Genomic DNA, 22,859 nt, shown 5'->3' with positions numbered 1-22,859 from the left:
TTATCTTTTCGTACCAGACTCTCATCTCGTTCCTGTAAGTCGTCGTTCATCTGTATGTCTGGTACAGTGGGGTCACTAGATCCATTGTTAAAATTGGGTTCACATTTAATTGTATTTGACGAATCCTCATAGCTTTCATCCCTTGCAGGGTCTTCCTTCAGCACTAGACGTTCCTTCGATCTGTACTCCAAAGTTTCGGTGTTCCTCGTAGGTCGTCCAACAGATACTCTTTTCTGACCTTTGAATCTTGTTTCTCGTTTGTACATAGGTGGCGGCATACGTCTCTGAAAAATGTAGAACAAATTTAAACTGTTAAACACATTGACTAAATATTTGATGTATGCAAACGTTCGTCGTTTCGCTGGTGAAAATCTCCATTAACACTTTTCGACGGGGCGCTTTTATTATAAACAGCGATCTGTTGTTGGTGACATTTTCAGGAAATGAGGGAAACGATTGATCGTTTTCTTTAAATTGTTGTGTCCTTCAAATTAATATTCTCCTTTTTCATTTTTTTTGTGAAGCGCAAATTCTATATCCACTGATTAAAAAAAGTCCTTTTTTGCGAGAGCCAAAGCGTATGCAACGTTCACATATCGCGATATGGTCATTTCACACAGGACGCCGATTAGCGTGCCACGTTGTTGAAGTGCTAATATTCAACAATTATTACGGTTTCTATTATTCGAAATGATTCAATTTCTTTTCTCCAACTTTTTGTCGTGTTTCTAGCGAAAGTTGAATTCTTTATCGAGAATATAAAATGAAACCACCATACCACCTTAAATACCGCAGCCATTACTTTTGTATACACTTATCAGGTTCAATTAGTGACACTATTATTGTATTTAATTTTTTTTACATTTATTATCTATGTCAAATCTATTCATATTTCTTTTCAACCGTTCGACTGTGGAAGTGATTCGATGAAACTACAAAATGGCTGCAGAATGAAATGAACGATCTTTTTACGAAACAATTTTCATTTGACTTCATTCAAAATTTGCAGACACATATGTATATTGAAACTATGCTTTTTCTACAAATCACATTAAAATTAACTACTGAATATATAAGTAATAAAAAACAGGAGTAGTTTTAATAAATCAAGCGTGGAAAGTGATCACGCTCTATGCAATTTTGAGAAGTCTGGCAAGAGGTAATCAAACGCTTTTTGGTATAAAACGAAGTTTGAGCTAAACATTATTACACAACGCTTTAATGAGTCTTACGGAGTCTTCGTATAAACTGTTCATGTGAACTAACAAGGAAACATTCCCAGAACGAACATTTTTTTTTTCGTTCAAATTGAGATGAACTTGTAGAGCATTAAAAACTATTGAACACGTATTTTTTTGTTTTTGCTGAAAGCCGGTTTGAAGAGGTTCAGAAACAGCCTCTTCAAAGGTCGCCGCTGGAAACATACTTTTTACGATTACGTGTAAACAAATCGTTGTGTAGAGAAGTAGAATTATACGGGAGTATCAAAAAATGTGTTATCTGCGGCTTCTAAAAAAACCTGCTCCTTTAAGAAGTTAAAAATTTTTGTTTAAGTTATTATAATATCATTATAACTATTTACGACATTAAAGCTATCATTTCATCGCAGTATAATTATATTGGTACATATTAGTTTGATTAGATCTTTATAAAAGAATATTTTCCTGCATTAATTGAGAGAACTGGTTCTGTTATTTTGACTGGTAGTGTACGCACACATACATTACACCTGGCAGAAAATATTCAGCCGGGTGGATGAACATAATCATTCCAGTAATTATTCATTTACATATTCAAGATAGAAAATAATGTTGTATATACAAGAAAGAATATCTGCAGTCTATTATAGTCTAACTGTTCGGGATTCTGTAGAAGTTTCGACGGGGGAGAGGATGACGGTTCCCGTTCCACGGCGCGAGCGGATCGCGTCGTAGCGCGTGCTGACGCGTGTCACACCATCTATGCGAAACAAGCCTAATCGGCTAACTGTCGATGGCTGACAGGTGTAATGGATTCGCGCGTGGTGTCGCGCACCGTCTTCCGCTCCCCAACCGCCATGCTTTTGCCGAATTGTGCGAACTTCCTTCTTCTCGTACGGGCTATCGAACTGGACGGACGTGTGTCTGCTCCTCGGTCGTGCCGTCGAATAAGCCACGCGTGCTTTAGCTACTCGTTTGTGCTGGCGAGCAAGTTATACCACACTTCCTTCTCCTCGTACGGGCTATCGAACTGGACGGACGTGTGTCTGCTCCTCGGTCGTGCCGTCGAATAAGCCACGCGTGCTTTAGCTACTCGTTTGTGCTGGCGAGTTGGCCACGCATGTTCGGGGTTACTTCTCGTTTGTGCTGGCGAGCAAGTATTAACCCGTTTTCTTTTCTTTTCGCGGTGTTGGCGAGCAAGCCACACTCGTACACTTTCTTTCTCGTTTGTGCTGGCGCGAAAGAAACACGTGTGCACGCGCCGCGTATACTGTTATAACCTCCACAGGCTAGTACTAAGCCTTCACGAGGCCACTGTTTTGTTAATCGGACGAACCGTAAAGGGAAATAAAGTGACCGTTATGTAAGTGCGTACGAAAGTTCAAACCTAACCTTACATCCTCGCTATTCATGACCACGTGTGCTCAATTCCGTTCCCGATCGGCACTTTTGCGAAGTGGGCTGCTACACTCCACCCACTTCTTGTAACGTTTATTTTACTTGGCAATCTTTATTCGCAACACTAACGAAATATTAACAAAATGAAGCATATATCTATCTGTTTGTTATACGTAGAACAATATAATATTAATTGAAATGTCAGAAATGCAAAAGACAGTGTAAGTAAATTTACGAATATGTATTATGAAAACGTTTCTAACTTCTTCAACAAAAGAAATAAATATAACAGTGATCAGCAACTTTCTTCAAGGTCTAGAAATAATTGACCACTTCCTTCTCATTTGCTGATAAATAAACATATATATATTTACAGCAACATGTTACATAAATACAGGTAACTCTATCGTTCTACTTCTGTTACTACTAGTAACGAATACATTTTCATATCCAGTACAAGAATAATTTTTACTACCATAGTTTATTCTCTTTGATCATAATAATTTTTCGCTATAATGTTTAATGTTTCGTGATAACGTATGTTTATTTTACTGAATATTATTGCTAAACTACGTATGTTTACGCAAATTTACAATTTTCGACATTATTGTATGAAAATCAAAAGTCGAAAAATTTTATTTCCTGCGATAAGGGTTTTAGTATCATACATATATTAATAACACGTAAATGATATTAAACTTCAGGAAAATTATTATTTATTACAAATTACGAATTCGAAGATGCCGTGAATGCATAAACGTACACAGTGTAATTATTGCAAATTTATTCATAAACTAGCAATGGAATCGAAACCATTGGATGCTATTCTCAGTATACTCTACGTATAAGTTCTTGCAGGGGAAAAATTAATGTTGACGGAAGCTGTACTATTTAAATTAGGATGCCCCGAACTTTTTGCACAAACTTCATTAGTCTATACATGTCACGAACATACCGGAATAATTTCTTTTAGTTTAACTAAATCTTACGACTCGAGAACTTCTCGAGAACTCGTTGCTCCAGTGATCAAAGGAGAGTGAAGCGTTCTCGTGTTTCTTTTTGTTTCCTTGGTCTTGATTAATTATTAGACGAGGTAGAAGAGGAGACGTAAAACGAACGACAGAAGCCACCCAGATTAAGTCGACGCTTTCGTGTTCCTTTTTTTTTGAAGAAACTGAACTATGCGGTGTCTCATGAATTCTAACTGTTTCTTAATGATCAATGAAAAGAAAAGTGTAGATACGATTTAACATAGAAGGGTATATTTTACATTTACTCTTGTAATGAGCATTAATTCGTAGTTAAATAAAAATTAACCATAATTTAATAATGCATTGCAAAGTTTGATATTTTTGGAACTTCAAAGTATAAAATTAAAAATTAGTTTGAAACCTTATGAAAGGATCGAAACCAAGTGACCATAGTATCTGTTTTTCTGTAAATATCCTAGAGCTTTTAACAAAGTAAATTTCAAAAACTTTTTTGGACTCTATCACCTTCTTTCCACTAATCTTACTTTTATTTTAGATGACGCGTGATCATACACTTTTTGGTAGTTCTGTACAAATCTCAATCGAATGATTTAATTTGTACAGAAAAAGAAATTCATAAGTCAAAAAATAATTTTTAACGTTTTTAAACATTTTTAGAAATTATGTTGCTCTGTTGAAATATGAAAAATATGTTGGCCTATATAATTATTTGTAAATACATACGATGATTTTATGTGAACAAACCTGTGTTTTTTTAAAGTAAAAATATTTTGTTATAATTGCATTTTACTTTTAATATTTTAAAAAGTTCTGAAGTCAATGTGCAATAGGATCATTTCAATCATTCCCATGAATTCTACAAATCTTATGTGCGAATGATGATAGTGAGATAAGATAAAGTACATTGCCACATGCTCTAATTGTAAGTAAATAATTTCGTTTCTTATCTTCTTTCAGAAACCTTAAATAGATTATTTACACCGTGTATAGTACGCTATACGGCGTACAACAGTCTTCAGCCAATTACTTTCTTTACACTGTTACAGAGTAACGAACACCTTCTAATAACGTAATGGATCTATTTCACCCATATTTCGGTCTTTTCTGCCACTACGCAGGGTTCTCAGCTAACTGGATCACCTCGAATAATCACTTAACGGTAATTTTATGAAAATTTTTAAACGTGGAACTTAAATGACATCAAGGGGCACACCTTATAAGGTACGTGCTTTTTTTGTGGACGAAGGCATTTCAAAGATTTCAGGGTCACCTTCATTTCCTTTAACAATTATTTTTTATACCATAGATCAATAGAGTATTATTCAATTTCGAGTACAAATGTGTTGACCTTCATACGTCCTAAACCTAATAGTTAACGAGATATTTACAAAATAAGTTTTAATATGTACAGTGGACATTAGAGACCCTCTAATCAGATTCACGATATCTCGTTCCCGATTTTGATTGGTGCCGCCATTTTTAGGCAAAGATGTTATAAATGACAGTATAGTAATTGATATTTTTAAAAAATGACTGGATGTTATACACGAAGTTGTACGAACTTGTCATAGAAAGCCATATAATAATAATTATACCAAATTGCCATAATTCAAAAATGAATATATTTCGTAGGTTTACAATTTTTGTAGGTGTAAGTATTTGCGTGTAAAAAATACATAAGCCAAAAAGGTATTTTGATAGTAATACTATGGCAATGCTCATATAAAAAAAATAAAGACGTAATATTTATATTCCTTGTACTATTTTTGTTATTTATTCATCGGACCTGTCGCATTTCTCACTCATGTATTCCCTTTCATCGCATCCTTTATTAATATTGACAATACATATAGACGGTGAGACAAAGGTAAGATGCACGTAAAGCTTGCAATCAGAAAAAATTATTATTATCAATGAATATGATATTATTCATAAATTCGTGACATCTGCACAGAAATAATCATCTGTGTTATATTTTTCTCATAGTTCGAACATATATAAAAAATAGAGCATGTACCTACTTAACCTAATATTGCTTACTATATGAAAGGAAAAAGTAACGGCAATTAACTAATGCGACTTATTAAAAAAAATTTTATTCAGAAATAAAATAAAATACACTAGCTGAATTGTGCTGTACTTGAACTATACAGATAATTCAAACTTTTCAACTAATTCAATTGCTAATTGCTATAATCATCAGTGTCATTGAATTAGAATTTAAGTGTATAACGTAATTTTCAATCTTTCATAATATAGTCTTTCTACAATGAATTGATACAATTTCGTGCAGTAATTTTTCTAAAATAGCAATTATGTAATGCTATAAAGCAACGTTGTATATACCGTCACTATACCGCCATTTATAACACCTTTGATTAAAAATGGCGTTCACCGATCTAACTTAGACGTGATTTCGTGACTCTGATTAAAGGGTCTCTAATGGACACTAACCATATTGCCACGCGAGGTACTTCCCCTTCAAATGTATTTTCGTACTTTCGCGGGCACAAATTTGCTCTCGCACAATGCAGTGTACGCCGACGCACGAGCACGATTCAGCTTCTGCGCAGGTGCCGAGGCCGAGGCTGCAACGGCAGAACTTGATACGGAGGGAGCTCTCAACTCATTACCATTTTACTCCCCTACAGCCCCGACCATGGCAATATAGTCAAAGTCCACTGTACTTACTATCTGGAAGCTATAAGTAGATATTCGAACTGATGCCCCTCAACTTCAATACAGCGATTTCAATACAGTATTTGTTAAATATCTCGTTAACTATTAGGTTTAGGACGTATGAAGATCACTACATTTTTACTCAGAATTTGATACTTTATCCATGTATGGTACAAAAAACATTTAAATCTCTGAAATGACTCCATCCACAAAAAAGTACATACCTTATAAGATGTGTCCCTAGAGGCCATTTACGTTCCATGCCTCAAAATTTTCATAAACTGTACCGTTAAGTCATTATTCAAGGTTGATCAAGTTAGCTGAGACGCCCTTATATTACTCGAGACCTATTTTAGACCAGTTTTAACCAACACTATGTAGCAGGAGGAATAGGAAAATCAAACAAAACTGCATTTTTCAGGTGAAAGTAAATCGAAGACACATAGTTATGTCGAGTATTTAAAGTAGAACTTGACTGTCAGAATTGGTATTTACACTAATCGGTTTAATAAATGCCAGCAATTGTTAAAAAGTGATTATTAGATGTACAACTTGAAGGAACTTTCTTTCATCAAACCCAAAAAGATAGAGATAAATATTAAATGTTGGTTAATTGGCAACTATTTCTACATCTGCTTACAACATTTTCTTAATCTAATACTAATCTAAATAAAATATAATTTATAATTTTACCAAGTTCTCGATTCAGAGTAAACGGTTAATAATAATCGAAAAACGAAGGAATTATAAATTCGTTCGTAAAATACAAACGATTGACCATTGGAAATGGTTAATGCCTTAGACAAAGTTAAATGGCAATTATTATTCTTATGTTATTTAAAATAATACTACGTAAATAATAACCTGATAATTTCTATCTATGCTTTGAAACCTACTTTACAAGTATGATTGGTAATTTTACTTTATAGAGCAGTTATTAGGTATTTGCATAAGTATACATTAGAGTAAAACGAAATAATCAAAATTGTGTGACTATTTTCTAATAGTGAAAAATATTTGCCTTTAGCGTCGCAGATTATGTCTGCAAAAGCTAGTTTCTGTTAAAAAAATATTTGAAGCGCCGCAAGGGCTTTGCAGTTTTAATTTTTTATTTTAAAATTAAAAAAAAAGCTTAAGTATAGTTACATAAAGAGTATATAAGATAATGATATTCGTAATATAAATAAGAAAATAAAGAAATCTCGTGAAATGATAGTTTTTTATTAATCTGCTTCCAAATCCCTTTCAATCAAAATTATTGTTACATAGTACGATGAATCATCAGGTTGAAACAAAAAGTACTGCAAATTACTGAAAAAGTCATGAAAAATTCATAAAATTGATACAAATAGGTAACAATTTTTCAGTGGCTTACAGCTCAGATTTTGACAGCCTGAATACCATTACAGAAGACAACTTTTACCCACTATTATATGCCATGAATAGTGAAAAAACATTCTGCCTGTAAACATGTTTTATTCCAATCCATTCAGATGCTTATTGTATATGAGAATAAAGTCTCTAGAACAAACGTAAAATATTCGAGAGTCTAATAATACTTGAAAATTATGAGTAATTGTTTGATCGACCAGGTGAATTGTAGAAGAGAGAAGTTCGGGAAAAAAAGCACCACCTAAACTACTAAGCTTTTTCAATTGAATTTTATTCGAGTGTATGCGTAGCTCACGTGAGCCCCTACGTACAGTCATTATGGTCCCTATCTCGGTCGGTTAAACTATATCTATTAGATTGTTAGGAAATAAATGGCCGATTACTACTCATGTCTGTAATGTTTTACTTCTTTCACAATATACAGTAGACCCCCTATTGCACGGAGGATATGTTAGGTGTTATACGATTTGCATAGGCTATATATGTATAGGTACATGGATGATGTATGCATTAGGGTGCCAGCTATTTTTCGACTATTGATTTTTAAAGGAGACCCCCCCTAGTTTTGTTCCTTTTGATTTAATATTTCGATACACCAAATTTCAGCATATTCGGTTAATATTATCCCGTGGCGACAACAGCTGGAAATTAAAAGAAAATTACCTTTTCAAATTTTTATTGACGGATTTATCTTGTGACTTGATAAGAAACAAAAAATAATACATGCAGAATGATTTGATACACAAGCAAAATTAAAAAAATAAAATATACTAAAGTATTCAAAAATTTCAAGTTTAACTTAAAGTTACATATCGAATGGTGCTTTTAGTACATCTAATGTAGTGTTGTAGTATCTACGACGGTAATCTTGAACAGTCTGCGATAGAAATAAGACAATATAATATAAAGTAATACACGTACCTAACATGTCATATTAAAGAAAAATAATACAAATTTTATACTTTCGATAAAAATTGTTTTTAGTCTTCGTCTTTCATGATCTTATCATTAAATTCTGTTATAAGCTTAATTCCTCGCTCGGCCGTGTCGGTCACAATTTTGAACTCCTTCATCCTGCTTTGCACCCCTAGGTATTCATTTGAGTCAATTAGTGTTGTTAAAATGAGCCTCGAGTCTTGAGCTTTAACAGCTCGAGTCGCGGTTCAAACCCTAAAGGCTCGAACCCTCAAGGTTCGAAGCTTGAGTCGTGAAAGCTCGAGTCTTTAACGCTCGAGCCTTTAAGCTTGAAGGCTCGAGTCGTATAAATTGTATGTAGTGAAGTAATGTACAGACCTTGAATGTTCGAAGCGTGTAATATTAGAGTAAAAATTTTCAGTTTTTAACTCTAATATTACACGAATCTCAAGCTTTTAAAGATTCAAGGGGGAATAATTCAAAAACGTCCAGAAAAGCGTGGTTTTTATAAATTAGTTCTGCAACACCCAAACCTCATTAAACTATTATTAATAGGGTGATCAAATATATATTTTGGACAATACGTTAAATTTTCTTTTATTACAAAATACCTATGTATACTTGAGCAAGATATACGAGTCATAGGATGTTACGCGTCGAACAAAATAATTTCTCAATTTGTTCACGGTTCATTGATCAAAGTTGGGACATTTTTTTCGTTATTCACGTGATATTCGACTTAATATTCTGGTAGAATATTTTCGAAAAATTATACTTTGAAAGTATATATATAAAAAACTTAATTTTTGCCAATCGTCGCTGTGTTATTCCACATTAAATCTGAAGCTTTAAAGTTCAACCCTCTAGAACCCTTAAGTGTTAAATAATGGAATTTACACTAAATCTATAATATTATACTTTATACAGTTTTTAAAAAATACAGCGATGACTGCAAACACATGAGAGATTGATACCAAGAAAGGGAAATGAAAAATGAAACAAAATAACCATTGAATAGTAGACGAAATGAAACATTGCTAAAAATTTGTCTGTAATGTTCAAAATATAGTATTATCTGATCGACTGGAAACCTACTCTTACGCCGTGGGAGTCATAGATGACCGGCAGCAAGATTAATGTACCACGCATGATAAGTTTGCACAATACATATAATCATATTGTGTAATATATTATTATATGATTCTAATGGGCAATCACTCTTTGGCGCTGAAGACAAAACCAGCAGAAACACGCTCAGCAGTGAACGTGTTAAACATAAAATCCTCGAGCTTCGAGGCTCGAGCCTCGACTACTCAAAGCCTTGAAACTCGAGCCTCGAGCCTCGACGACTCGAGCCTTAGAGCTCGAGCCTTGAGCCTCGAGCTTCATATGATTGTAGCCTTAAAGACTCAGTCTTTAAGGCTAAGCTTTGTAGCTTCAAAGACACGAGCTTTATACAACACTAGAGTCAATCCACTCTTTGAAATTCGTTTTAAAAATGTGTATTGGAATATCGAACCTAGAAAATAATGTTATTGAATGTTGTTGTATTAATTTTATTAAAATGTCATCGTCGTTGTCTTTTAAAAAATCGTTAACATTCTCTTTCCTTAATATCACTGAAGTTGCCTCTAAAAAAGCTATCAACAAATGAGGAGAAGTACAAATGTGGTACTTCATAAGTATTCAATAAATACTGCTAATTCATAAGTTTTCTTGGGCGGAACTCCACCTGGAGGAACAAAGTTTCGCAAAACAGGTGCTTTCCACTTGGCAAGATGGATGGCTAAATCTATTTATAATTTAAAAATATACTTATTTCGTCGTGAATTTAAATTAACTGCCCAGGAAGAGAAATCTCTTTTTGAATTTTAGTCAAATGATATGCCAGCAGTTGATTTTCTTTTCCAAGAGCTGATAAAGCTCCTCTTAATGGAATAAGATTTTTAAGAAAACTTCGAAGTTATAGAAAAGTTAATAAAGATGTAGCTATTAACAAATTTATGAACCACCTTTATTACTTAAATGAAGAGTGCGTGGCATTTTCCCTATTCGATAATCGCATAAAACACGAAACTAAGTTAAAGATAGCAGAAAAAATTGTAAAGGAAAGTGAAACACAAAAAGATGGTGAAAATGAAATAAGTAAAAAATTGATATTAAGGAAAGAGGATGTTGAGGATTTGTTAAAAGACAACGACGATAACATTATTCTCTAGGTTCAATATTCCAATACACATTTTTAAAACGAATTTCAAAGAGTGGATTGACTCAAATGAATACCTAGGGGTGCAAAGCAGGATGAAGGAGTTCAAAATTGTGACCGACACGGCCGAGCGAGGAATTAAGCTTATAACAGAATTTAATGATAAGATCATGAAAGACGAAGACTAAGAACAATTTTTATCGAAAGTATAAAACTTGTATTATTTTTCTTTAATATGATACGTGTATTACTTTATATTATACTGTTTCATTTCTATTGCAGACTGTTCAAGATTACCGTCGTAGATACTACAACACTACATTAGATGTACTAAAAGCATCATTCGATATGTAACTTTAAGTTAAACTTGCAATTTTAGAATATTTCAGTAAATTTTATTTTCAAAATTTTGCTTGTGTATCAAATCATTCTGTATGTATTATTTTTTGTTTCTTATCAAGTCACAAGATAAATCGTTCAATAAAAATTTGAAAAGGTAATTTTCTTTTAATTTCCAGGTGTTGTCGCCACGGGATAATATTAACCGAATAAGCTGAAATTTGGTGTAGCGAAATATTCAATCAAAAGGAACAAAATTAGGGACGGGGTTCCACCGCAAATTTGAATTTTTTTTTTAGTAAATAAATAACTGGCACCCTAGTATGCATATGGAAATACAATACATATGTATTGTACAAAAGATGTGGGGGTTACTATAAAAAATGTAAAATAAATATTAAAGGAATTTCATGTGACAGTTGTAATCAGAGTGTGAAAATGTAAACTTATCTACAGTGTTATACGAGTCTGTTTTACCGTGTTATACGTGCACTGTCACCATTTTTTCGTCTTGTTATACGAATTTGTGTTATATGGGGGTCCACTGTATATTGGTGAATTAGAATGCTGTTCACTTAAAATACTCGCAAACTCGAGCCTTCATCGGCCCTTTAAATACAATTTAACCTTTTAACGCCCAGAGCCTTAAATCGTTACTTCAGAATTACAAGACTGATGTATATGTTGTATCTTATTATTTTGAAATCGATAATATCGATATTAAACTGATCTATATTTTTCATTTCTTTTTTTATTTATTTCAACGGAAAACATTCAATTCTACTTCACATCAGTCTCAGCGGGTCCGTGCTAAGAAAATGTAGATATTAACCAGTGACAGAATTTAACGCACTCTTAAAATGAGTGTTGCACCGATGCAACATTGAGAGTTACAGGGTGAAGCTACTCTGCGTATTCTCGAATTATAAAAAAGGGTATACTTTATGTATTTAAAGAAATTTACATTTATATCCTATCAAGTACAGTGATTCCTCGATGAATGCGACAACAAGAAACCACGTTATTTCCACCATTGAGGGAGTCCGCCTTTGGAACCAATCAAAACGGAGTAAACAGAAGCTAAGTAGAGGCTCGGCTTCGAGCAAAACACAAATTTATGAGGGACTGACAACCTTTCGCGTTATTTGTGGATAGAATCTAATGACCCACAGAGGCTATTAGTAATCACTAGACTGCGGATGTTTATGCATTTATAGCAAATTGTAACATGTAAAATGCAACAAAATAAAGACTTTACTAAAATGTAATGACTTTTGTACATTATTATCAATATATCATCGCTCTAGTTCTTAAGTGTTCTATTTCCACTAGTTTCTAAACTGCGAAAACTGAGTTCAAAGTTTACGAAGTTTAACATTATAGAAGCAGGCAAGTAGTGAAATAATCAAACACACTATAATACCATGTACTGAATAGCTATTTATTACGATATTTACCAAAATTTTATCTTATTTATCAATACAAATTTTGAATTGTTGTTAGTAGGTATTTGGAGATACAACCATTAAGAAAAAAAACATTCAAAGTTTCGGAGTTAGGACTTAAAAGAATATTTGTTGATTCCTAGGTTGAATTTCCTTTATATTATAATAAATTTGTATCTTTTGGGCCCGTGAAACGTACATAGATTGATTAAGTAAATTTTTTTGAAAAATGAAGACATCTAGTACAGGAAATAAATTTCACTTTTTAAATTTTACGTTTATAAGATAATTCCAATGTCGTGAAGTTGCATAAACATTCGCAGACTAGTAATCACCGAAGAATACTACACATCTAGGAACTAGACAGTTAGAATTTTCTTCGTTTAATTCATTGATACGTACGATTTGTGTATCCGACGAACGTAAAGGTTCGTCGAAAGTATCCTCGTGTCCGTCGATCACCATCGGATCGTCCTCCACTTCAATTTCCTCGACTTTGATGTGATCCTCCAACGATTCCACGGAAGACTGTTTCGGCAGAAATGGAATCACGGACGGTTCCTTCATGTACTCGGTCGTGTGAACCCTCGTCTCTATGTGACACCGTTGCATTCGCGTCTCGACCCTTGTGTAGGGGCTCCGATTGTTTTCTTGATTCCTGTGGTCACCCGAGAGACCACGAACCTCGAGATCCGTGGCGGTCTTTATTAGGGAGGGTAAATGTTCCTCGGCAACATCGATGGAACCCCGATACATAAAGTCTAGAAGACATTCCATTTCTTCGACTGCAACGCCTGCAATGCACAACTTCTTGTATTAGTATACGATGAACATGCAGTATTCATTTCGTACGCACTACACACATATATACAGGGTGTAACAAAAATGTTGTCCCACCTGGAAATGGGGCACTCGGGAGGAGAATTGGAACAAGTTTTTCCTTAGCAACAATGTAATACGAGGCTGCGTTATCGAGATATTAACGAAAAACCTCGACCAATCAGAGCGCGAGTTTGCCAGCCGAGTTCCCGCTCTAACAGTGGCTACGTGCTGTGATTTGTACCCAACGCTACCGCGGAAACCTGGCTGGCAAACTCGCGCTCTGATTGGTCGCGGTTTTTCGTTAATATCTCAGTAACGAAGCCTCGGATTACATTGTTGCTAAGGAAAAACTTGTTCCAATTCTCCTCCCGAGTGCCCCATTTCCAGGTGGGACAACATTTTTGTTACACCCTGTATATAAGAAGGTTGAGTCAATAAGAACTATTGTGTAAAATAACTCGTCACCTATTGATTGTATCAGAGAACGTTTTAATGAATAATGTAGCATTAAGAATGCATCGGATCGATACAATTTAATTTTTTATATCATATTTCTTTTTTAGATATTAAGATGACCCTGAGTTTTATCAAGGCCAATTCATCTTTTTTTTTCGATACCACGTTGATTTCAATAGACGGGCAAATTCGACGGCCTATAGAATGAATGTATTAAAAAAAGATGCACTTATCTTGAAAAAATTCAAGTATTCTGATTCAAGTATTTCTGATGTCACATGACGGCGGCGGGCCGGGTGGGGTCCTTCAGTTATCGGCCATCGTAGGTTTATTTATGAGAATCAGATGAGGGAAAGTTTGAGATGGCAAGCTGCCCGACGTTGCGTTGCCTTAAGAATAAGGACATTGTTGTTGGAGAATCTGGCCACGGAGTGTGGAAGGTAGGGATGTTTTCTGGTAAGAGGACTGTGTTGGACCACGCGGCATGTACCCCAGAACCTCTTAAGAATACAGTTGCTATTAAAAGTCAAAGCATCAGTATAGAGTTTCTGACAAGCAAGATCGAGGTAATCCCCTTCAAGCATTCATAACCAAACAGTACGTAAACTTACTGTTAACTGTGTTAGGCATTACTTTAACGTGACCCCGCACTCTGTCTTGGTGCGTGATTATCAGGGAAGGAATTAGTTCCCGCGACACTTGCAACTTAAATATTTGTAACGTGCTACGACTGATTTAGAATATATTTGTATTACTTATTCTATAAACATAGAATTCAATTCAATTCTGCTGTATTCTTAATTACAAAGTTACGAAGCCAAAGTTTACTCATTGAAGCGGTTTCCGGTAGTGAAATATACATCGGTTCGTCCGCGACATTCCGTCGTTTCAACGGCTCCCAGAGATGAAATAAGCATTGGTTCGTCCGCTCCTAACACTACCTTACCTCGGCTACGACGAAGAGGGCCTTTAGCCGTCGGCTCATAACACCTTTTTATACAGGATGGTGCACGCAACTTGTACACCTTATATAACTTCTAAGTATGCATTGTATGAAAAAACTTTTTATACAAAAGTTGCATTGTCCGGAGGGATACATTAAGTAGAGCATATAACTTTTTTGTATATGGAGGCGTTTCGGAGGTTCCGAAGTCAAATACGTTATTCTAAATGGAATGTGAAAATAAAAGAATTTTTATGCCAAAATATCGAAGCGCGTTGAGTTCTGAGTAAACAAGTACTGACATTTATTAGCTCTAAACCCAATAATTAGCGAATAATTTCACCACGTTTCTTGAAAATGTACTGTGCGTAATATTAAGTTGGAGCAAAGATTTCCGTGAGACCGCGGTGTTTACGTGACAATGTTTATCAACACTGCAGATTCGGTTGGAATAGTTCGTTACTGGTTATTGTATTAATCCTAGACGTAAGAATTACCAACTCTGGTATATGTTGTAAAGTTGGTAACATTTTTCTACGTAAGCTTCTCGTGCACCGCCAAGCGCGTGGTTCTTTCTTCACGCTCACCTGTTTTACTTGATTTCGCCGCGTGCTTACGTATCGTTACAATAAACTAAAATAAGTATTATTCAACCTTCAACCATGGTTACTTATTCCACCAAACCTAATCCTATTACGCGGCTGCGCTGACAGATTCTGCATCATGGCAATCGCCTATTCTGTCCGTATTTCAGTATTAAAGTTATCATCAGTGTTTGTACGTGATTACCTCAGTAAAAGGAAAGCAAAAATGAAATTTAATAATAGTGAAAAATTGGTTATGCTTTTCGTTTATGGTGAGTGCCGCAAAATTGCAACAAGAGCTACCCATAGCTATGTATGCCGAAATTTATCCTAAACGAAATCAGCCATGTCGATGGATGTTTGAGAGACTTTGTAAATCGCTTCGAGTTAGCGGATGTTTTAATGTAACTAAACGTAGTCACCACACGAAAATCTTTGTTGATATTGAATCTCCAACTTGATATTACCCACAGAACATTTTCAAGAAACGGAGTGAAATTATTCGTTAATTATTAGGTTTAGAGTTAATAAAGGTCAATACTTTTTTACTCAGAAATCAACACTCATCGATATTTTGGCATAAAAAATACATATAGCATTCCCTTTAAAATAACGAATTTGATCTTAAAATCTCCGAAACGTCACTACCCACAAAAAAATTATATGCACTAAATACTGTATCCTTCCAAGCCATGTAACTTTTGTATAAAAAAATGTTTCATACAATTCATACTTTAGAAGTTGCTTAAGGTATGCAAGTTGTATGGATCACCCTGTACATAGAGTTATAGAAAATTCTGATTATATGTTGTTGAGTTTATTGTTGGATTCTGAAGTATTTTACTAACAATATCTGTCATTGGAAACAAATCGTGCCAAATAATTATGAAACATACAAATTTTGCGACAACCATGTAAACATTGAGGTCGCGAGGGCGGCCTCGGGCCGCCCCCCTAAATTGGCCGCCCATGTGTAGGGCACGTGTTCTCCCTCCGCCAGAACCGGCCCTAAACGTAAATATATTGTCATGCTATATAATAAGTAAATGCTATATAATTCATTAAAACGTTTTTTGATACAAATAGGCAATGAGTTATTTTAGATAGTAGTTCTTATTGACTCATTCTGTATATTATTAGACAATTTCTATCTTATGTACGTTACATTTTTTATTAAATTTAAAAAATTAAATCTTTATATCGTAATACACATAAAGTGCAGGCCAGAAGATAGTTTAACCCTCGTACATTGTTTGATAAACTATTACATTGCTATTCCTTGAATTAAATTTGGCCTGATTTAAAATTTGATTTAAGGAAACATATTTGACAATCGCTAGATTATAATATACAAGCTGGTTTACTGCTATGAAAAAATATTTCAAACAAAAGTTACATGGTACTAAGGGGGGCATATATATAGGGCGTTTGGCACACGCTGCAACGATCCGTGGTACGCCGGAGGGAGAGAGCGTCGACCATTAGGGAGGGGTGACTAGAGACCCAGAACGCGAGCGGTGGTCCCTGATGAACCTGATATTTCCTCTTCGGAGAAATTTCGGCGAAGTCCGGTGGGCTATCGTCTCGCGTCGCGTTCCTTGCAGACTCTAGGGTGGGGGGAGGGCGCGATCTACTCTACCTCGTTTTCCATTCTATTAAATTCACATACCCAGCTATAATTTTAGACTAGCTTCATACTGGCGGTGGATTCATTTATGGTCCACTGCGGCTCCCAGGGGAGGTGATCGCCGAACCCGACCACGTCTCTCCTTGAGGTCGGCTAGAACGGCCTCCCCATGTATCTCTGTTGGAGTCCCGGGACTCCCTCCCTGTCCTTCAGGGGGGGTGGTAGATTTGTGAGGGGTACCAGAGGAGGGGGGGCTCCTGAACTATTCGGGACATAGGTAGGTAGAGCAATAGGGGGTTGAAACAGGCGACACAGCTCTCTCTCGATGATGGAACGTACGCAAGCACGATGATTCCACCCCTGGTACAGACTCGGTCTGTGGGTGAAGCAAAGAGTGAGCCGGTACTCACTTTGGAGACGAAGGATCGGTTGCCCCGACGACATACTCCATAGCTAATTATTCAGGTAGGGAAGGGACGATCCTAGTGACTCTCCGCCCCCCGGGCGAGTACTTCCTCGCCTCCATGTGGCCCGGGCCTAAAAAAGTTGGTCGGGTTGGAAAGCCGGGGGAAATTGCATCCCCGGGTAACGCCCACCGCAGTCCCGGCTATTGTGGCGGGGGCTGTGTGAAAGCTACAGGCGCTAGAAGCCACAGCTGGGCCTTGGGGGGGAAATCGCACTTCCCCTCTCCTGGGAGACGTTGAGCTACAATCTAATCTAATCTAAGGGGGGCATATGGGGGGGCTCCTGAATTATTCAGGTAACTCACTAGGGGGTTGAAATAGGCGACACAGCTCTCTCTCGAGGATGGAACGTACGCAAGCACGATGATTCCACCCCTGGTACAGACTCGGTCTGTGGGTGAAGCGAAGAGTGAGCCGGTACTCACTTTGGAGACGAAGGATCGGTTGCCCCGACGACCATACTCCCTTAGCTAATTTCTCTGGTAGGGATGGGACGATCCTAGTGACTCTCCGCCCCCCGCGCGAGTACTTCCTCGCCTCCATGTGGCCCGGGCCTAAAAAAGTTGGTCGGGTTGGAAAGCCGGGGGAAACAGTCTCCCCGGGTAATGCTCACTGCAGTCCTATTGCAGGGCTGTGTGAAAGCTACCGGCGTTTTGAGCCACAGCTGCGGCCTTGGGGGGAAATCGCACTTCCCCTCCCCCGGGAGAAGCGAGGATAAACTAAACTAAACTAAAAGGGGGGCATATAATGCAAGAATATGTTTTTTACTATGTTACATTTTTATCAAGATATGACGGTCACTTTCAGTGTTTTAAATGGAATGCTTAATATTTCTATCTGAATTTCAATAAACTATCAAATACTATTGTTACGTATGAACAATTTTCTCTCATATCTCTCGTTCTAGTGGTTTCCGAGCTCGCACCCGGCAAAGGAAACACCCTTACGTGTCGTTATCTCCCAAGTAAGCGGGGGAGTAGAACCCCGTTCCCAGGGCGTGGTGACTACAAAACTAGGAAGCGTGACGAACAGACGAACCTCAACCGTCGAAGATTTCCTTATATGGAAATTTCATAGAATCCCCACCAATTTTTAGGCCTATATAAACCCGTTGATTTCAACCCTCTGGGGATCAGAACAGTACCGTCGTTTTTAGAGTCACGTCGCGTCATGTTCTTGTGAGTTGGTCATTACGTTAGTGAGATCGGACCAAAGTTCCCTTTCGAATCCAGTTAACCTTGTAGTAAACCGTGAAGACTTTGTCTGTAATCCGGCTAGAATTATTACTTGGCATTATTCTGTAAAGTCCACTCTCAACCACCGCATCGCCAGTGCATTAACACCGAGCACACGTTTATTCGGTAATATTTATTATTTTCTTATTATTTCACACGCATTTTACCACGGTAACGCTACACAACACATTTGTAACCAAAGACTGATTAGTTAATATACGGTTTCATTTTACAAATCTGTGAAGTTAATTGTGAACCCATAACACAATCCAGAATTCATTAGTATTATCGATATACTAGTTTCCTCTAGTTAAAAATAATATCAGGTCGACCATTCCCACAACAATACAGCTTTACCGTTCGAGTTGTATTAATTATTAATTGAAAAGTTACGATGCACCAACTAACATTTCCTAACAGTTTCCTGATTTCGCATCAGGTTTCTGGCTTCGCGTCAGATTCGTACGCGAAGCTTTCTAACAAACTGATACCATATTCCTTGGAAAACTTACACTCCCTGGCCTCTCGCGTTGCTACGGCCTGGGCTCGTAACACTGTACAAAAAAGTTAGTGTGCAAAAATACATAGGTCTAAAGTCTTTCTGAATTTTCAGTAAGTACATACAAAGTTTCTTAACATTTTGGTGAGATTCTTCCAATTAAAATCAGACCAAACATGACATAATTTGGATCATATTTCTTTATTAATATTAACATCATCCAAATTATATCATGTATGATCTTATTTTCATCGGAAGAATGTCACTAACATGTTAAGAAACTACTTACTGATAATTCAAAAACTGTTCACTTTAAACACTACACGATACAATACTTTATTATGCAGTATTTGACATTTTATTGAAATTCGGGATGAAATGTTAGGCATTCCATTAAAAAAACTGAAGGTGACCATATCTTGATAAAAATGTAACATAGTGAAAAACATATTATTGCATTGTATGTCCCACCTAATATGTACCATGCAATTTTTGTGTAAAATATTTTTTCATAGAGCGAATGATTTACGAGTAATTGAGGCGGTGTCTTTAGGTGAATCACCATGTATGTGTAAGCTCTTGGTGTCACATTAATTTACAAATTTCTATAATAAAAAATATAATTAAGAATCAAATATTGTCTTCGGGTCCGATTCACCTGAACAGCGCAGAAAGGTTGAAAAAGGAAAGTTCTAAAGAAAATAAGTATGATTTTTGCAGAGAAGATTTTGCAATATATAGGACTATATGTCAAAAATTACGCGTTGTGTACAATGTTCATAATATTTTTGCTTATTAATTTTTTTTTGTCTAAAATTTTACCAGGAAGACTAGTTGCGTAAAAATGATATTTATATATTAATACAATATAATTAATATGCATTGTAAACTTTCATTTGACCATCACTGCATGCATATTTTTGAAAGGGTAATATGTAATAATGACTTTATTATTATTAACGTAGTAAAACATTGTCATACATATTTATACGAGGTACATGTATCACAAACGTTTATCGAAACTTTAAATATAAGATCTACATTTGAAATTAATTAATATAATTAAAATTTTTAATTCAACTTACAAAATTAGTGTCATTAACGATCGTTTATGTAATCCTGCAGAAACCGCATGTTACGTTCAAATCTTAACGAATAAGCATGTTATTGTACTCTATATGAAGTTCCCGAGAATTACAAACTATTTTGAAGAGCAGATTCACGGCCTACCGTCCCCTTTTACCTATTATAGCACGCGACCCCGCTGTCTGACACTAAAGTATCTTTCAATCTACGTTCCTTTAAAATGATATTAAACTGAATTTAGAAATGGTAAATAGAAAAAATGGTATCGTAAATGTCAAGTTGCTGTAAATAGTCCCATAATTCGCAACAAATATTACAATAAAATGATTACCATGAGGATTACCGGTAAGTAGCGCTGTTAAAAAAACATATCGAATATTCAATTTTTCAATACCAAATTTCAATTTATCTGGATATGATTAATATTAAAATTGTATGGTCTAAAGCAGGAGTCGGCAAACTACGGCCCGACGCCTCTTTTTTGTACGGCCCGCTAGCTAAGAATAGATTTTACAATTTCAAATTTTTTAAAATTTCACAGTATGCGCTATAGCGGGTGTGTATAAGCTAATTTGATGGACAAATCAATGTATTAAATAATTTATTCGAGACATATATTAACAACAACGGATATTTGACTTAATTTTAAAATGATATGAAAGAACTTAGTGCTTACTTTATTATACTATAATTTTTTGTTTCTGTTTATCTCTATATTCACATCTTATTTATAAATAGTGAAAATGCTGGGAATTTATTCTCATTAATGGTTGAGATAAATATAGCTTACTAAATAACATTATAAAAACTTTATAACTCTTCCTCACGGTGGAGATGTCATCGGAATCATGAAAGTTTCGGGATCTCGAGTCTCGACTCAGGCTCTGAGCACGGGCGGGCAGCCGGGGCAGCCCGACTTCGGATCGGCTCGACAAAAGTCGGACGTCATCGGCTCGGGGCCTGATATGACAATATATGTATATGTGTAACCAGTAGCGTCACTCTAGGAAAATCGTGTCCAAGAAATGCTATGCGCTAAATCGCCTACCCACAACATGGCGGAAATTAGCCGAAATTGAGCAACAAACAGTTTATGCGTACCCAATCAAATATTTGTAACCTATATAGAAAATTCAGCTTTAAAAAGTTCCTTGTCCTCGCCCATGTAGAAATTTTGCAAAAACATGTTTATGTAATATGCATATTTCATCGCATTATATGCGAAAGTTCGCCTCTATTTTGCATTAAAATTTGCTAATAGACGTTTTAAGACACAGAAAAGAAACAAAAAGATTATAATTTTGACCCATAACTAACTTACGAGAATTAATGTTCATTTATTTGAGAATTTATTTTTTATTTCAACTAACCATTTATGTTTCGTTTATAACATATGTTTAAAGTTAAATATGTTACATATGTTAAAGATAAATAAAAAAGGTAAAAAAATGAATACTTTTTGTTGTTTTGTAATCGTTATAACATTGCTGAAAATGTCAATACAAAGAGTTTTATTTTATAATTAATAATGTCTATAAGTGACTTGCTGTCAAAATAATCAACACAAGCTTCTATGGAAAATAAGTTAGCTACGAGTCCATAATACTATAATTCTATAGTTCATAATAACAAGACAAAAATAAATTAATATTTTCCATGTGGACTAAGTACATCAAATAGATTAACAATGATATGCATGAAAAACGAAAATAAATTACTGCTTTCCATACTAAATTGAAAATTTTTAATTGAAAATGTTACAATTATTCTATACCTATCATTATTATCAATTTTTAAAAACATATTATAAAATATGAAAAATTTTATTCATTTACGAAAAGGATAAAAAACTTGGAATCATTGGTCAAGTAATTATACTGTAATTTGACATGTTATACACACTTCAGTTATAAATAATGAAAATGTATATCAATTTGTTTATAAATAAAATCAAAATTATGAATTTTACCTGTTTACTATAAATACAAAAATAATACATTATAATGCGATATACATTTAATATCATTGCTTATTAATTTCATTTTTCACTTTCTTTTGTATGATTACTTTCATTTCTTTAATGTTATATTTACAAATTTGCAATATATATTTAAGAAAATATAAATTGCCATTATTTACATAGTATGAAAATTATTGTCTGCAGCCGCTTTTTTTCTAACAATTTAAATATTGGCGGTTCGCCTCCCCAGAACATGGCGACGTAACACGTGACCGTCGGACACCACATCAAAGGAACCGATACGGAGTGACGCTACTGGTTATACTTATACTGTGATGATATTTAGCTACGGAGACGGAAAGGATTATGTATTACCTTTATTCTGATCTTTTATTAAATGACAATTTGTATCTCATTACTTACTATTCATTTACATATACAGAGTGTCCCAAAAATGTCCTCCGACCCGGAAATGTGGCACTCGGGGGGTGAATTGGAACAACTTTTTCCTTAGCAAAAATTTAAACTGAGGCTTCGTTTACGAGATATTAACGAAAAACCGCGACCAATCAGAGCGCGAGTTTGCCAGCCGAGTTCCCGCGCTAGCGGTGGCTACGC

The 22,859-nt window shown here is 35.4% G+C and overlaps 1 protein-coding gene across 1 annotated transcript in view; it reads right to left on the bottom strand.

Annotated features, from left to right (window-relative positions):
• The window catches only part of LOC107195151 (protein tramtrack, beta isoform-like), a 51,449-nt gene that overhangs the window by 4,759 nt on the left and 23,831 nt on the right, over positions 1 to 22,859 (bottom strand). Inside the window, exons 3-4 of the mRNA XM_015584938.1 lie at positions 12,968 to 13,359; positions 15 to 284 (exon numbers count right to left, since the gene is read on the bottom strand). Coding sequence (XP_015440424.1) covers positions 15 to 284; positions 12,968 to 13,359 — 662 coding nt within the window. The remainder of the gene's footprint in view (positions 1 to 14; positions 285 to 12,967; positions 13,360 to 22,859) is intronic.

The sequence above is a fragment of the Dufourea novaeangliae genome, unplaced genomic scaffold (genome assembly GCF_001272555.1).
Source record: "Dufourea novaeangliae isolate 0120121106 unplaced genomic scaffold, ASM127255v1 scaffold59, whole genome shotgun sequence".
Lineage (NCBI taxonomy): Eukaryota > Metazoa > Arthropoda > Insecta > Hymenoptera > Halictidae > Dufourea > Dufourea novaeangliae.
This window is presented reverse-complemented; position numbering and strand designations above follow the sequence as displayed.